A 17,520-nucleotide genomic window follows, 5' to 3' on the forward strand; every position below is an offset into this window, starting at 1 on the left:
TTATTTTTAATTGCTTACAAAACAGCCGCAATTGTAATTTTTTCTCTGAAATCTTAAACATTCTCAAATAGCGTAACTTTAAAACCCAGAAGAAAACAGCCTAGCCACTTCCTTTCAACAGCGTTTTAGAATTGCAAGACCCAACCCTTCTCTTGCTCTTCCACTCTCATTGTTAAAAAAGCATCAAAACTATAGATAGTTAAAATTTTTGAAATGTGCCTTTCATATTGTTTGGGAGCAACAGAGATCCTTGTAATCATAATTAGTGATCAATATATCCTATTAGTAAAAAGAAAATAGAAATTCAAAATCAAGATATTTTGAGATCTCAAAACACATCTTACTTCCTTTATGAGAACATGGAGAAATGACAATAGTTTAAGTGATCAATACTCTTATTCTGCTTTGGATTTAGTTCCAAATACTTCACTGGAAGCTCGTAAGAGGTAAACATCAAAAGCATACTATACAAATTATACTTTCAATGTATGAGACTTTGGTGATACTGCACATACTTGATAGATTTAATTGCTAATGCACAGAACCCCGCAAAAGACACTATATCACAATTACATAATCTTCCTGTTCAAGACCTAAATAAGGGAAATTCAAAAAAGGAAAAATTCAAAACAAATAGTAGGGCCAGAAGATTTGGATAATCTGTTCCTTTTCTTTTCCCTGCTCCAAACAAAAAAAAATCCTTTTCTATTATTTTACCATGTATTTCAGCTTTTTATTATAAATATGAAATGTGAAATACAGTATCTCAACAAGATCTGAATAAAGTATCTTACTCTCAGATAACCTAGGACCTTGATAGAGAAGGGCCTTTGTGAGGAGTAAATGCTTCAGTTCGATCCTTCTTCATTTATTTAAGAGCAAATATCCCACATGCATGTTAAATGTTTATTATTCTAAATGGGGAACTCCTTATCTCTAAACCAAAGAATTTTCAGTTTTCTCTCCCTCTCTTAAGGAGATGTCTTTCCATATCTCACAAATCAAAAGGGAAGGTGGGAAGACAGCCTTTCAGTGGTGCCCTGATGTGTATTTTAATAACTTTACTAATCAGAGCACATACAAATTAGAATGAATCATATTCGTATCTTTAATAGCAAGGAAAACTCAGTTTAACTCATGTCCAGCTTTCTTTCATGTTCATTTTATTCAAGGGCATACCTTCTTTTTTTTTTTTTTGCTTTTTTTTTTTCTTTCTTTCTTGGACACCTCCAACCCCCATTGACAACTGAAATGCAGGGCTATAAATGTAAGGGCGCAATACATCATGAGATAAGTCTAGAGAACATGTCCTCTACCAAAATGCACATGAATCTCTGGTACAGTGAAAATTCCAGAATCATTTGGGGGTTCATTTTGCATGCTAAGCAGGGTCAAAAATGTGAGCTGTAGGTGGTCATCCTTCTATATCAGATAAGGTCCAAAGTTTAAAGGTTACATTTGTGAAATTGCAGCTGGGCTTCCTAGCACTTGATTCTAGCTCCTGCAAATCAAAGACTCTTAATTGAAAGACAAATCTGACAATATGATAATCTTTCGATTAAAAAAAATATGACTTCTGAACCCTTATCTGTTGAAGAGCTGACACAGAAGTTCAGAGATGTTTGTTTAACCAGACAAAATGATAGAGAAAAATATGTTTTCCAACAAGATCATAAAGCTTGAATAGTGCAGGGAAACAAATGTAAAGCGAAGAGCTGTCCTCTATTCCATCTACCAGCTCTAATTCCCCCACCCCCAGTTTGTACACTCCAGCCACTCACCTTTTAGGCAAGGGCTTGGGTCTTCCAAATTAGACTCAACCCCCAAATACCAAGACACTAGAAAGTGGCATCTTGGCATACTTTGAGATCAGACGTTTTCTGCATTTCATGGCGGGTGGGGGGGGGGGAGAGCAGCATACCAATGTAGTGAAATCTGGAAACAACAGCATATATACAGACACAAAAAAAAGTTTGCATATTGCACAGAGCGCTTGAAGATCATAAATCTATGCATGAGAAAGATGTAGTGGAAATTTTGGGGGGGATTAGAGTTTATTTTTGTCATCTCTGTGAGACAGCTACTCATTCATCCAGATCACAGCTAAGAAAAAAGCTGGTCACAGAAATTAGCAGTTTCAGCTCAGCAGCGAAGTCGCCAGCCTGTGAAGGCAGAGAGAAATTGACTAATTAGCAATGCGCACTAAAACTTGACGGTTCTTTATAGAGAGAGAGAAGAGAGAGGGAGAGAGAGGGAGAGGGAGGGAGGGGGGGCTCGCTTTTTCCCCTTCTTTCTTCCAAAGATGTTTGAAATCGCAGTCATTTACGCTCGACAATTTTTACAATAGCCTTGAGCCATAATTTTGCGAGTCTCTCCAGCATCCATCCCCCTGTATGGTCTCTCTCTACCGGCCAAGCACGACCGTTTCTCTCCCCAACCGTGGATTTCCTATTACTCTCGTTACGACTCACTGAGCCCCAGGCCCAAGGATAATGATGTGTTGTTTCTTGGTAGCATAATTTGTCACACGTACATTTTTTCTTCTTCTTCTCTTGCAGAAAGCTCTGCTCCCTCTCTCTCTCTCCCTCTCTCTCCCTCTCTCTCCCTCTCTCTTTCTCTCTTTTCTCCCTCTCCTACATTTTCTTGCTGTTGCTAATTCATGGTGATCAAATGATGTACGACAAAATAAATTGTAAAGAGTGACTGCCTGGAGTTGGGAACCAGAAGGTGTTTCCCCCTCCCAAGGAGAGAGCAAACCTTTAAAAAGGAAGGACAATTGATTTTTGGGGGGGAGCTTAAGTGAGCCTTGACTTTGCAGCTGGTTGAAAGCAGGTAAGTTTCTGGCCTTGTGTCTGCCTTGTGTGTATTTTGTTCTGTCTTTTGGGTTGTTGGGGGGGAAGGGACGGGGAGGGAGTCTTTTCGGGGTGGGGGGGTTAGTTGTGTGGCAAACGCTCATAAAGAATAAAACTCCTACTGCAAGAAATAAGCAGATGGGGGGGGGAAGGCAAAGGAGGAGAACAAGAAGGAAGGGGAACAGGAAAAGATGGGGTGGGGGGAGCGAGACAACGAAGCGGGGAGAGCGAGAGAGAGGTATGACCGGGTCCACTTAAAGGGAGAGACTCTGGTAGATGTTTCAGGAAAGCCAGAGCTTTGGGGGCCGGTGGGGGAGGGGGTCCTGCCCGGGGAGGGAGCTCGAGGGAGGTAAGGGTCCACCTGGAACGGGATGGTAAAGTGAGTCGAGAGGAGCCCAGTGTGGTATAAATAGGAAGCCGGCGATCCAGGACTGGCGCCAGGCAGGGCAGAGTGAGCCGCAGTGGAAGGGGCAGGTCCGGCGGGATCCCTCGGAGCCGGGCGGCGGCGGCGGCGGCGGCGGCGGCGGCGGCTCTCCCGGGCGGGCGGGCGGGCGCGCGGGCGGGATGTGGGCAGAGGGTCCCTTTCTGCTCGGCCCTGGAAGGTGTAATTACAGGTTAAGGACCTGGCGTATCGATTTTGCCTCGCCTCCCCCATCCTGCCGTCCTCCGCCTAGATGCGGGCGGTTCAGACTTTTTTTTTACAGAAGTAGTTCCAGGGCCAGGAGAGTGGGGGTGCCCGAGTCGGGGGCCGCTGGGGGTTGTACCGAGGGTCTCGTAGGGAAGCTGAGGCTTCGCGCGGAGATGCTGGGTGGGATGCAGAGACACCCCCCACCCACGGAACCTGCCCCCCACATTGGACAGGCCCCACCCCCTCCCCCAACACCTGCCAGTTAACTTGAACTTCTCACAGTTACTGGAGTTAAAGCCACTGTTCCTGGTGCCTTGGAGACAGAACCTTTCACGTGAATCCCTCTGGGCCTCCCGGCTCCTGCTCTAAATCCACCCCAGTGGCCCCACTTCCTCCCTCCCCGTCTTCCCCGGTGCCGCCCCGCGAGAGAAGGGGAGATACACGTCTGAACTTCCGCGCTTTGAAATGCGGGGGGCGGGAGAGAGGGGGCCGGGGGTGGGGGAGCTGAAAGATTCTCCTGCCAGGTTTAAAGGCGTCTCTGGGAAATTAGCAAAACTGAGTGGTGACGGGCAAGCCAACAGTTTGCGAAGCAGGCAAGCAGGCAGGGCCGGGGTGAGGGAAATGAGCTAGAATTGATAAGGACAGCTCCCGCCTCTGCCGAGTCCACTGAGCTGGTCCTCACCGCGCTCCACTGCACTTTCCCGGGAGAAGAAAGGGCTTTATCTGCTACCTCAGACTATTAGGCTAGGAGTTTCTCGGGGCAGCACGGATAATCGAAGGGGTTCCCAGCTTTTGGAGGGCTAAGAATCGCCCACCCGCACGCTTGTCAGGTCCCCTTTCCTACCCCCCAAACTGGACCAACTGCGAAAAGCAAAGCTGCAGGCACGAGTTGACCTGGAACCTCCGCCGACGGTCGCCTCTGCGCTCTCCGGGAACCCCCGGCTCCCCACTCCCTGGCCTTTCCTTTCCTCAGGCCCGGCATGGACACGAGCCCACGAGGTGTCTCGGCCTCCGCCGCCACTTTGCCGTCGCTGCTGCCACCTCTGTCGCTGCCAAGAGCCGAGCCAGGGTGGTTTTAGGAAAGTGAGGGACGAAGTGTGTGGGCGGTGGCGAGAGGAGTAGCAGGGAGCTGAACCGGCGCCCCGACCCCAGACAGGGCCCTTGTGGTGGCGCTCACGGATTCAGTGCCTTCAGACCTTACTCCTAGGGTCGGGGTCCTGGGGCGCGCCGGGCAGGAGCCAAGCTGAGCACTGATTGTTGTTCTTCGCCCTCCCCTCCCCTCCACACCCTTCCCCACCCCGACCACACCCACCCCCTCCACTACCCTTCTCCCCTCCCTCCCATCCCCCACCCCTGTCTGCCAGGTTGGAGGAGGATTTAAAGCCAGGTGCGCCGAGTCAGCTCGCCATGTCCAGATCCGGGGACAGGACCTCCACCTTCGACCCCAGCCACAGCGACAACCTGCTGCACGGCCTCAACCTGCTGTGGAGGAAGCAGCTGTTTTGCGACGTGACCCTGACGGCCCAGGGCCAGCAGTTCCACTGCCACAAGGCCGTGCTGGCCTCCTGCTCGCAGTACTTCCGATCGCTCTTCTCCAGCCACCCCCCTCTCGGGGGAGGGGTCGGCGGCCAGGACGGCCTGGGGGCCCCCAAGGAACAGCAGCAGCAGCCGCCGCCGCAGCAGCCGCCGCAGCAGCAGCAGCCGCCGCCGCCGCAGGAGGAGCCCGGGACTCCTTCCTCCTCCCCCGACGACAAGCTGCTGACCAGTCCCCGGGCCATCAACAACCTGGTGCTGCAGGGCTGCTCGTCCATCGGGCTGCGCCTGGTGCTCGAGTACCTCTACACGGCCAACGTGACCCTCTCCCTGGACACGGTGGAGGAGGTGCTGTCGGTCAGCAAGATCTTGCACATCCCCCAGGTCACCAAGCTCTGCGTGCAGTTCCTCAACGACCAGATCTCGGTACAGAACTACAAGCAGGTGTGCAAGATCGCCGCGCTGCACGGCCTGGAGGAGACCAAGAAGCTGGCCAACAAGTACCTGGTGGAGGATGTGCTGCTGCTCAACTTCGAGGAGATGCGCGCCCTGCTGGACTCGCTGCCGCCCCCCGTGGAGTCGGAGCTGGCACTCTTCCAGATGTCCGTGCTGTGGCTGGAGCACGACCGCGAGACCCGCATGCAGTACGCGCCCGACCTCATGAAGCGCCTCCGCTTTGCGCTCATCCCGGCCCCGGAGCTGGTAGAGCGGGTCCAGTCTGTGGATTTCATGCGCACCGACCCGGTCTGCCAGAAGCTGCTGCTGGACGCGATGAACTACCACCTGATGCCCTTCAGGCAGCACTGCAGGCAGAGCCTGGCCAGCAGGTAGGAGACAACAAAGAGGAGGGCGGGGGGTTTGGGGGGGGGTTGGAAGCAGGAAAGGCCGGAGGGAGGGGAGGGGGCAGAGAGGAGCGGGGAGAGGGGTGGGCTGCGCGGGAGGCTCTGGCAAGCTGAAAACAAACGCAAACAAACAATTCAGACTGTGTGGGGAAAGTTGATTTCGGGGTCCCCGAAAGGTCAACGGGGAAGTGGCCTAACAGCATCCCTGAGCGCTAGAAAGCCCACGTTCTCAACATCCCCAGAGCAAGAAATGTGGGACTTGTGAAATTGACAGGCAGGTGGGGCCAAAGGCCCGGGCAGTTACAAGTGCGGCTCTGGAACCCTCTCTAACCAGTCCTCCCTCCAAATCTCAAAATGAGCTGGCTTAAGGAAAAGGATTCTGCAATGACAAGTCCCACCCCACTCCACCTCTTTCCTGCCTTGGGTGAGCAGGAGCGCCCTGGCGTCGCTCCCTGAGGAGAGCTTTCATTCTTTCTGTCAGATACTCAAGGTTTGTTGTTGCTGTTGTTGGTTTGTTGTTGCTGTTGTTGTTTAGTGACTGAGGTCTGCTCCCTTTGGAAGTTAGAGCTCCCAAATGTTTGGTCTATTAGGGTCACTATTGGAAATTCTGGCATCACAGACCCAGGCAAACTTTTCTGTCTTGTGGAAAGCCTTTCTTTTTCACTTTTAAAGGAGAGCAGAGCAAGAGGTTTCAGGATGTCAGAGTGAATCATGCCTAGCAGCTCCCATCTCTAAGGGGAGCACAGCTGAAAACTGGTAGGAGGAGAGTCATCTGGCTCCAGTTAGGTCCTTGCGCTTGCTCTGAAGTCACAAAGAAGTTGGGGACTTTTTGTTGCTCTTTGGAATGTGTCTGTGTGTGCTGCAAATAGGGTTTCATGTCAAAGGGGAGAGAGAAATGATGCCTTTTTAAAACGTTGCTGAGTTTTAACTGTAGGAATTGACAGTCATATTTTATTGGCTCCAATTTTAAAAGCCCTTTTAATGAGCCCTAGCAGAGCGTTTCTTTCTCTTTTTAAAAAAGAGAAACAGTATCTTCTCAGTTTCTCATGATAAAACATCATGATTTCAGATGCCAGGCTATCCCAGCCTAATCCACCAGAGTGTTACATGGTTTAAAAATCCATCATGCCATTTTCCCATTCAGAAGGATGTCTAATGTGGGGGGAGGGGGGTTGATTTTGCGCAGCTTTATGGAATTAAACATTTATTTTTTAGTCATGATGCTTCTACTAGACGCAGGTAGAAATGTTTTAAGAAAAGGAAGATACTCTCTACAGCAATGATGTTCAGGTGAGGCCCACAGGGGAATGGGAAATCTTGGATTTAGAAACCTTCTAAGTTGATTTTCTACTATTTGTGAGAGATGAGTTAATGAATTGTGTCAATAAATGACAGTAGGACAATAGCACAAGAAAGAACTCAAACCCTTGTGTGCTTGAATAGTGAGCACAGGAGTCCAAGTGTGAATAAGAACATGGAATGTACTTTTATTTTTGTAAGAATTTTTCATTTGTCTAAAGATCAAAACTTAGTGCAATGGGCAAATGTCACCACACCACACCATTATCTTAACTTTTATCACTTTTAAATGACCTACAGGTATACTTAACTTAGCATATATTATACATATTCAGGAATTCAGACAACACAGTTATAGTCCTGAACATACATTTACTGGTATTTTTAAAAACATGTAAAATCTAGTAGAAACTCAGAAACCCAGAGGGATAATAAGATTAAGGCTTACCTTGTTTTAAGAGTGACTTTGGGATATGAGCATTACAAATTTGATCTTTTAAAGAATTTCCGAAGCCCTCAATGCACTTTTACCTGATAAGTATGTTCTAGGGCTCAGTGTTAGAACAGTTGACTTTCAAAATGCAAAATCCATTTTCCACCTTCGTCTGGATTCAGCATACCAGCGGGGCCTGCTGGTTCTGTCCTGGTGGATGGCTCAGATACCAGGCTGCCTGGCTCCGTGACGACACCTTCCAGCTTCACTGGGCCATATCATTTGAAGGATATGTAGTGGTGTCTGACCACTAAATGCTTACAAGTGTCATGGATGCTGCAAGAATCTGATACTTCTGCGGTAGGAAGAAAACTGTATTTTTCTTTAAAAGCGGAAGATAGAAGAAAACAGTTCACGTGAACCTGTTGTGGATCTCAAAATAATATAATTTAGCTTTTGTTCCATTATTGATAACTGTAGCATTTTAATTTGGGGGGACTAGTTACATTATTCCAATTTTAATTTGCAGAAAGAAAGAACGACTAACCATCAAGATCTTAACTTTAATGTAGACAAAAATGCTGTAAGTTGTAACCAATAGTGTTATATTGGTCCATTTATTATAGCATCAGCAGAATATAAAAATGTTCTCTCAGACTTATATGTAGTTTAACAGAAGGATAAATGTGCTACACAATTGCTTCTGCAAATACATCACTTTTATTGAAGACAATTGAATGGAGATGCATTGTATATATTACTTTTTATCCACCTATAGTTTTTAAAGTCTAAACATGAAATAATTCCTCAAATTTAGGCAGGGAGTTTAAAAATTAAAATTGACTAATCTGTTGGAAAAAGTACAAAATATAAGGAAAGAGAATCACTTCAAAAAGAATTTATTTTTTTAAGAATACATGTTATCTATTGAAAGGAGGGCTATTAATGTAATGACAGTATTTTAAATATTTTTAAAGATTATTAAGTAATTTTGAATTTTTATTACATCTAGAAAAATAAAGCAACCCAAGCCTGAAGACTTTATAAATACCCAAATTAATATTTAATTTTTGCTCTAGTTGCTTTAGTCTTTCTGAGTATGCCATTATGCTCAGATTCATGTTTTATTTTAGCAAATTAAGCATAAGAATAATAAATTAAAAATAAAAGACTTATTGTCTTATATTCAAACATATGCATAACTAATTTAAGAGGAAAGGACTTCAGGAGACAAAAATTAAGACATTCGAAATCTTACTTCTTGTTTTCTTTTGGTTTTATTGAAAGAAATATAAAACTTAAGAAATAAGTTCTTGAAAAAGTTTCTGGAGAAGTCATTTTTAAAGACTTCTAAAGCATGAAAATTTAATAAGTGACATAACATGCAGTGTTTAATACATTAATAAGTAAATATCAGAAGACATACAGTCTAAGTTTAGCTTAAGCAACCCCAAAAGTTTCTTTTTTATTTGTATTTTTAAAATTTTAGTGCATAATTTAGTAGCTATTCAAATAAGTCAATTTGGACTGGATTCATTAACTTCTTTTTTACATCTTCATTGCATCTCACACTATGTAGCAGTTAAATAAATGCTTACTGAAAGTTGAAAGAATTAAGATTATAAAATAAGAAAGCTCAGTGTTGCACTTCACCAATATGTTCCTCAATCTACATTATTACTATGGCACATAAAAAAAGTCCATTGAACCTTCTACAGGAAAACACCCGTAATAGAAAAGCATTGTTGAAAATAATCATATTTTTTAAAACATTTAACCACCAGCTATAACAGTCCAATGTACAGCCTTATACTGAAGTGTAGTTTTCCAGAGAATATATTTTATAGAAGACAGAAGGCTACCTTATAAAGATTTCACTCTCTAAAAAAGTCTATTTAAGGATTTCATATAAATTAATTTAAAAATCTACTTAAACATCAGGAGCACAATTATCTATTGGCTAAAATGACTTGTAATGTTTAAAAAGCCATTAGATTTCCTAATACACAGCTTTGATTCCTGGCTTTGGTGCTTAGAAAGTGTTTCTTTAAATGTAGGACTATATTTTCTATTGGTTCTCTTCCTGAGGCCTGAGTAACAACCTTAGCAAAGCAAACTAATCTTGTATCCATGTATTCTCTAAATTGTTACTTCCCTTTCTATCAATTTGATACCCTCAGATTAGAAGTGGTTAGGTAGTTAGATTTTTGTATCAGAAGTTACCCAACCATTCAGAATACAATTTATTTATTATGTGAAACAGGACCATTGATTACAAAATTATATCACAGGTATGGGAGCCAGATAGTTATATCCTACAATCAAAAGGCAATTAGAGTAGATATTAATGTGTTGTATTGGCTTAGAGGATTTACTGACAAAAGGGGACATGTTCAAATTTTAATTCATATCTTGTATTTTTTCCGTATTTATGAACATGTTGAGGTTCACTCATTACCTTAGCCAATTTCCAAGTATCTCTATTTTCTTAACTTAAAAATGCAGTAAAAAAATATAACACTTTATTTACAACAGCTACTTTATACCAGAGGATCTAAGCGTTTTATAAACATTAACTTATTTAATGCTCAAAACAGCCCTAAGGGATGAGTACCAGCATTAGCCTCATTCAATAGATGGAAAAACTGGTACACAGAGAAGTTAAGCATGTTGTCCCTGGTTGCACAGCTGCTAAGTGGTAGAACCAAAGTCTGAGCCTGGGGAAGTGTGGCTCTGGAGTCTGTGTTCTCACCCACAGTGTTCCTCTTCTTGCTATGAGCCTCTCCATGCTAGGATATGATCTAGTGATCGTCCTTAGAGTTATATATAGACTTAAAAGACTTTCCTTTTGGAAAGAAACTTGTGAGGGTTAAATATTAACGTGTCTGACTTTAAAAGAAGTTAAGGAAAGGTATTGTTCTAGGCCTGGGGTCAGAATTTTTTTTCCTGTAAAATACCAAATAGTAATTATTTTTGGCTTTGGGAGTCACACAATCCTTGTTAAAATTACTCCAGTCTTCCCTTGTAGCACAAAAACAGGACAATACGTAAATGAATGGGGTGGCTGTGTTATAATAGAACGTCACTTGTGGGCACTGAAATTTTGTATAATTTTCACATGTTATGAAATATTCTTCTTCTTTTGATTTTTTTTCCTCCACCATTTAAAAATGTAAAAACCATTCAGGGAGGAGGGCATATACAAAGACAGGAGGCAGGCCAGATTTGTTGTCTGAGTCATAGTTTGCCAACCCCTGTCCTAGGCACTTGGAATGTATCAATGAACAAAATGGACACAAAATTTTGTCCTTATTCCCGTGTCCTCACTCTAGACCGGCCAGATCTCAGGGGGTTTGTCCTCATTCTAGTGGAAAGAATCCCATTGATCTTTCTCCCTCTGCTTGGAAAGAATACAAGTCTCAATAATCCTACCAATGCCAAATTAGAATTTCAAGTTTCCATAATAAAGCTTAAGAATTTAAGTAGCAATCTCAGGAAAGTAAAGAGTAATTAATTTAAAAAGTGAACGAGCTGCTCATTTTTTTCAAGCTTACTATATAGAGAACCAACTAACATAGATTGGTCATTATTCGGAAGAGGTTTAAATATCATTTGTATGATATTTTAATGATTTCCAATAGGAAAGTAGTCAGGCACATTTAACACATTGCTAAGATTGACGTGCACATGTCCAGCAGACTAATCAAAGCACATAAATGAACATATAAACAATTATTTTTCTAAATGCCATCCTATATCTCCAGCTGCTTTGGTCAAAGGGTATGTGTTGTCAGGACTCCTGACTTCCAAGTGAGTTAGCTGGATTGAGTAAATCTATAGTACCTCCCTGCCTTTTCCAAAATGAGTAACCACTGGAGGAGCCCTCCTGCTGTTGTAGGTTTGGTTTATGTGTCTGTCTCCCTCAGTAGATCAAGTGCCTGACCTTGATCTAGAAATGTGAGTTCAATTTGAATTGATATCGGTCTTAAGTATAATTGAGGTGGACACTTAGAATTCAATTAAGTGTGAATTGAAAAAGCCAATGTTGAAATAAAAATGGAGGTTATTTTAAAGATGACTGACACACACGCAATGTTGTTTACCAACCACAATAGTAACTGTCACTGTTGAGTACCTACCATGAGCTTGACATATTACTTACTTACATATTCTAGTCCTTGTAACATTCTTCTCATCTTTTTAAATATTAGAAAATTGAGGCTCAGAGAAGATAAATAATTTGTCTAATTATCTAGATAAGATTGAGGTGGGAGTCAGTCATCATCGTCTGAAGAATACTCCCTTGTTGCGAGTATATTTTATAGATATGGCTTATACAGAAAGCAAACTCTAATCTACAACTTCCGTATCTTTGTTTTACCACATCACAGAAGAGATTAAAAGTTACAACTTTCTAATGCTTCTTCAAACCCACCCAAACAAAAGGAGTGAGAGGAATATTTTGGAAAGCCAAAATTCTTTCCCATTGGTCTAACATACTTAATTATTAGTTCTGAGATTAAGGAGCTCTATAATGGGGTTGCTGAGATTTTTCACTATGAAATTAACTTACTAAAAATACAATGAGCCAATATATTTAAGTAAATCAATAAAAATAAGAACTTTCAATTTAACTATGAAAAATAATTGTGAAAATAAAAAATAAAACAAAACAAAGCCTAGGAGCTTGAATTTAAACCAAGAGGTTTTTTTTCCCCCTAGATTTCTGTGCATTGGTAGAATACTAGAGTGGTATCAGCTTTGTTTCTGTGAGGACAATAGAAAGCTATTCGTGTTGGTGATACTTACAGGTGATAAATACAACAGGTAGAAGCCAGAATTATAAAAATGCCTGTATACTCTAATAACATAAAATAAGATTACTCTAATTGGAAATTTATTCTGTTTATATTTTGTTTCAAGAAAATCATTTTGACAATTGTTATGCCATAAATGTTTATACCTTCTGTCATTCACTTAGAATTTCAGAAAATATATTCATTGTTATGTCCTTTCCATTAACTTCCAAGATAATTCATGATGCATGAATTACTAGTGATGATTTCTTTAAAACACACACACACACACACACACACACACAAACACTATTATGATATGGGCAGGAGAATGAGTTAACCAGAGGAAGGACTCTCAGTTGTAACATAGATGAAACCGTGAATATATCTATTTCCTTGTGAATATTAAAACAGCCTATCTAGTCACAAATAATATTTATGAAAATAGGGTTAGAACTGTTTGCAACATTAGAATTAAAGCAGAAAGATACTAGAGAAAGCCTATAATCGTGAGGAAATAAAAACAGTGAATGTCTATGATGCAAAGAGAAAATAAATCATAGGGAAGTGAAAGAAGAAGAAAAAACAGCAGTAAGGGAAATACAAGGAAATATGGGGAACCAAGGAAATTATTAAAAGATAAACCATCTGAAAAAGAAAGAAAAAGAGGACTAGCAGTGCAGGAAGATGAGCAAGGAAATTCTAGAGCCTGGAGAGTAGGTGTTCAGTATTTGTTGGACAAAGAAGTACAAATTCAGAAGCATTTAAGTCTCTACATACCCAACTAATATAGTTTACAAGGTTATTGATGGTGTTCCATTGAAAAGAGCAAAAAGTCAGTCCTTTACAAAAAAGACTGTTTCCCCAAGGAAAAGAAAAAGGTCGGGCGCCTGGGTGGCTCAGTCGGTTAAGCGACTGCCTTCGGCTCAGGTCATGATCCTGGAGTCCTGGGATCGAGTCCCACATCGGGCTCCCTGCTCAGCGGGGAGTCTGCTTCTCCCTCTGACCCTTCTCCTTCTCGTGCTCTCTCTCATTCTCTCTCTCTCAAATAAATAAATAAAATCTTTAAAAAAAAAAAAAAAGAAAAAGGTCAATCATGGTATCTTCACTCCTATAATTCAATTCAGTTCAGCAATTACATATTTGTAATTTGAGTTAATTAAGATGTTTTATTAAAAACTCTGTGTCCTTGTGCTAGATAATGCAGTAGTTCCAGAAGTGTCAGAGTTCAAAGGGGACAGTCTGCTATTCCAGTAGGAGGAGATGAAAATATAGCTGCATTCCTTGTAAAATCATCTTAATTTTCAGTATAATTGGAACTGGCAGCAGACCTGAGAAGCATAGGGGCCTTCACAACCTTGGGCGGCTTTTCTAAATCCATGCCTATGACCTCACGACCCCCACAGTGGGAACTTGGGACGATGCATTGCAATATACCACTAATAGGAAGTTCTGCTGTGAAATATCCCCCACGTTTGTACTGAACATAAATATATCATCCACTAAGCCCTGAGCTATGTCCTGAGATGCAGAGTTAAACAAGACAGACACATTGCTGACTTTGTGCAGTTTACAGTGTAAGGAAAAAGAATAAAGAATTACACAAATTAATCAGACTGGTAATATATGCTGCAGGTTAGCAAACTTCCATGGGATAACATGTAACAGAGTCCTATAACCTCACTGGGGAGACCAAAGAAGACTTTCTCTACAAAGAAGTTGAAGATGAGCTATCCAGAGTGATGAGTCTGGAGGAAGGCAAGGCGAGCACCCAGGGAAAGCACAAGCTGGGAGAGGAGCCATGCGCATGAGCACCAGGCAGAGAAACGTTTGGTACCTTCCAGGAACTGAAAGAAGGTGTGAGCGGCTAGGGGTTATGCGGATGCAGGAAGCGTTGTCGAAATTAAACAGGAACTGGTAGGCCCACTAAGGATTATCCACTACATGGCCAAATTCCATAGTGGGAAAATCAGGGTTTTTTTTATTTTAATTTGAACTGAGAAAATAAGCCATAGTATGGTAGAAACACTGTCTCTGAAATCATAAACCTAAATAGGTGTCCTAGGTCCACTTTAGCTGAGCCCCCCCATCAGTAAAATGGGTTAATAATTATAGTTCTACTTGCCAGGATAGCCTGGCACTAGCCTGAGACAATGAAAAAACCATATACACAGAAAATGCTATTTAAAATCGACTTATTAATTTTCAAAGATACAATAAGCAAAATTTACCTGAATACATTTTTGCCTATCAAGAAAACTCTCAAATATATCTGTGATTTCACTGGAGCACAGAATTAGTCAGACTTTTCAGACCAGATGAATGAAGTTGAAGGAACCTGAAGGTGAACACGAGGACATCAGAAGGAAGGGGGAAAATTAGACTTTCTGATTGCTCTCAGTAATCTATATATAATTCTTCAAAGGGAAAATGATGGTCTTTTTAGATGTAAAAGCCTTCCGTCTCTTCCATTCATAGAGGAGAGTCCCTCTTTTTAATCTCATAAACTCAAGCTTAGAGGCTTCGCCCGTTTCTTGCTGTCCCGAGTCCCTCACGTACCTATGTGAGGTCCTGGGCTCCCAGGGCGCCTGTGAGCGGGCTGGTAAATTGCACCTGCGCAGGGACTCTGAACTTCCTCAGAGCTCAGCTGGGCCACCGTATGGAGACTGGCTCACTGGAGGCTGCAGAGAAGTGAACTGAAGAATTACAGTCAGTTTCACTTCCCTGCCTTATGTGCCTTCAGGTCCCTCTGAAGACAGGCGAGGCCAGTGAAATGGAGAGGAGGAAGAGAGACAGCACCAATATTAGAGAAGAAAGAGTCCTTGCAAATGTAGGGGCAATGTAGAAAAACGCGGATAGGTGGATGTGTGTACATGTCTTTGTGTGTACCCACGGAAAAAGTGCATATTGCCGGGTGCTGGCTTTAAGTTTTCTGTGCAGTGATTTCTGAGATGTGTTTTTAACAGCCGAAGGTCTGTTTTGTACACGGCTATGGGAGTGGGACTGTCAACAATTCACAGTCTGGCACCGAGTAAGGAATTACTTGGTTGGGAGGGTCAGTTTTTCATCAGAAAGAAAGTAATCACATTTGTAAATCCCGCTTAGAACAAAGCCGCAGACCACTCTCTGGCCCTGATTTTTAGCACCCCTCAAAACCAACCACACCAGAACATCCTGGGCAAATGGGAAGGATTAGAAGAGAGAATGTAAAATCTGTGAGTCTGAGACAGAAACTTTGAAGGAAAAACTTTAATGCTTTAATACGCAGACCAGGACCTCAGCACTTTCTACCCCATATGCATTAACAGGGGTTCATTGATACTGTTCCGGATCCCAGACAATATTGGTGTATTCTATAGAGGCAGAAGTGTGTGCCTTGTAGCAGAGACCAAGTGGGTGGATTGGTTACCATGACAACTGTACCACTACTGTCAGTGGCAATCCCTGTAATCTCCCTGTTTTAAGGTTTTCACAAGTGTTCCCTCCAAAATGACATTTGTAGATAGGGACTACAGAGTAGAGCTAGGAAATACACATGAGGGGTTATGTTATAATGCAAGTATCTTAAACAGTTCTTTAGCATAGTAGTTAAGACCCGAACGTCACACAGATGTGGGTCAAATCCCACCTTGACCACTTACAAACTGGCTTTCTTTGGGTGATTGACTTACCTTTTCACATTGCTTATCTATAAGCTGTACATAATAATACCCACTTCATTTGGGCAGTTCTGAACGTTGGAAGAATGTATGTACAACACTTCACATAGTTCCTGGCTATGAATACTTTATAATCGGTAGCTTTTATTTTTATGAGAATAGTTCTATTTATATCTAATTTGCTTTTCTGTTCACTTGTTAGGACTCCGAATTCCATACAATGTGTTCTTTCTAGAGCTGGATTATCCCAAGTGCAGCGCTGATAGAGATAATGTTTCTGCTGAAAGTTTCCATTTTATACACCTTTGAATGAACGACAGAGCCTAGGCCAGTCTTGGAGTCTGTTCCATCCTCATGATCTATCCATGTCAGCAATTGACAATGTTAGAAAAATCATGGTGGATTCACATTGAATGACTTTATTAAGCTCTAATTTACATAATACACAATTCCTTTTAAAGTGTAAAATCCAGTAGTTTTAGTATATTCAGAGTTGTGCAGCCATCAGCACAATTAATTTTAGAACATTTAGCAATCAGACCCCATCTCCTTCCTGCCACAGCACCACCCCCCACCCCAGCCCTAGGCAACCACTAATCACTTTCTGTCTCTAGAGACCCATAGTATTGTTTGTTCTGGGCACTTCAGATAAATGGAATCACACAATATGTGGTCTTTTTTCTGGCTTCTTTCATGTAGCATAAGGATTTCAACGTTCATCCATGTTGAAACATGTAATAGTGCTTCATTCCTTTTTATAGCTAAATAGTTTTCCATTGTATGGATATGCCACATTTTATTTATCCATCAATTGATGGACATTTGGGTTGTTTCCACTTTTGCTATTAGCAAATAATGCTGCTCTGAGCAATTTATGTACAAGTTCGGGTATGGACTTAGGTTTCTAGTTCTTTGGGGGATATACCTGGGAGTGGAATCGCTGGGTCATACGGTATTCAGTGAACAATGAATAAATGTTTCACCTTTTGAGGAACTGTCAGATTGTTTTCCAAAGCAGCTGCCCCGCTTTGCATTCTCACCAGCAGTGTATAAAGGTTCCACTTTCCCCACATCCCCGCCAACGCTTGTTGTGTCTTTTTGACCACATCATGGCTGTGAAGTGCCAGCTCACTGTGGTTTGCATTTCCTTAATAGCTAACGATGTCGAGCAACTTTTCACGTGCTTATTGGCCACTCATTTTGTTTGTTTGTTTTGTTTGGAAAAATATCTAGTCAAATCCTTTGGCCATTTCTTAGTTGGGTTATTTGTCTTTTTCTTATTGAGTTCTGAGCCTTTTAAGGATTTTTAGTATAGCTCCTAGATCATAGCCAGGGCCCATCTTCTGCAGGAATTGGCTGCTGTAGCTGACAAAAATGAAAAGAAAATGCATACAGATTGTACAGTGAAAACTCTCAAGATACTTTTATATGATACATATGTCTATTACTAAAACTCTTGGTGTTGAGTATGACAGAGA

At 42.2% G+C, this 17,520-nt stretch overlaps 1 protein-coding gene and 1 long non-coding RNA gene across 2 annotated transcripts in view; one reads left to right on the top strand and one right to left on the bottom strand.

Annotated features, from left to right (window-relative positions):
• Positions 1 to 2,026: 2,026 nt before the first annotated feature.
• LOC141373743 (uncharacterized) lies at positions 2,027 to 3,655 on the bottom strand. The gene is made up of 2 exons (XR_012380049.1): positions 3,214 to 3,655; positions 2,027 to 2,162 (listed from the first exon to the last, which is right to left on the bottom strand). It is a non-coding gene; the product is annotated as an uncharacterized lncRNA (long non-coding RNA).
• Positions 3,656 to 4,596: 941 nt separating this feature from the next.
• The window catches only part of KLHL14 (kelch like family member 14), a 95,196-nt gene continuing 82,272 nt past the window's right edge, over positions 4,597 to 17,520 (top strand). Inside the window, exon 1 of the mRNA XM_025886901.2 lies at positions 4,597 to 5,840. Coding sequence (XP_025742686.1) covers positions 4,888 to 5,840 — 953 coding nt within the window. The 5' untranslated portion in view covers positions 4,597 to 4,887. The remainder of the gene's footprint in view (positions 5,841 to 17,520) is intronic.

This window comes from Callorhinus ursinus, unplaced genomic scaffold, assembly GCF_003265705.2.
Source record: "Callorhinus ursinus isolate GAN/ISIS: 27379988/994484 unplaced genomic scaffold, GSC_fseal_2.0 scaffold11, whole genome shotgun sequence".
Taxonomy (NCBI): domain Eukaryota; kingdom Metazoa; phylum Chordata; class Mammalia; order Carnivora; family Otariidae; genus Callorhinus; species Callorhinus ursinus.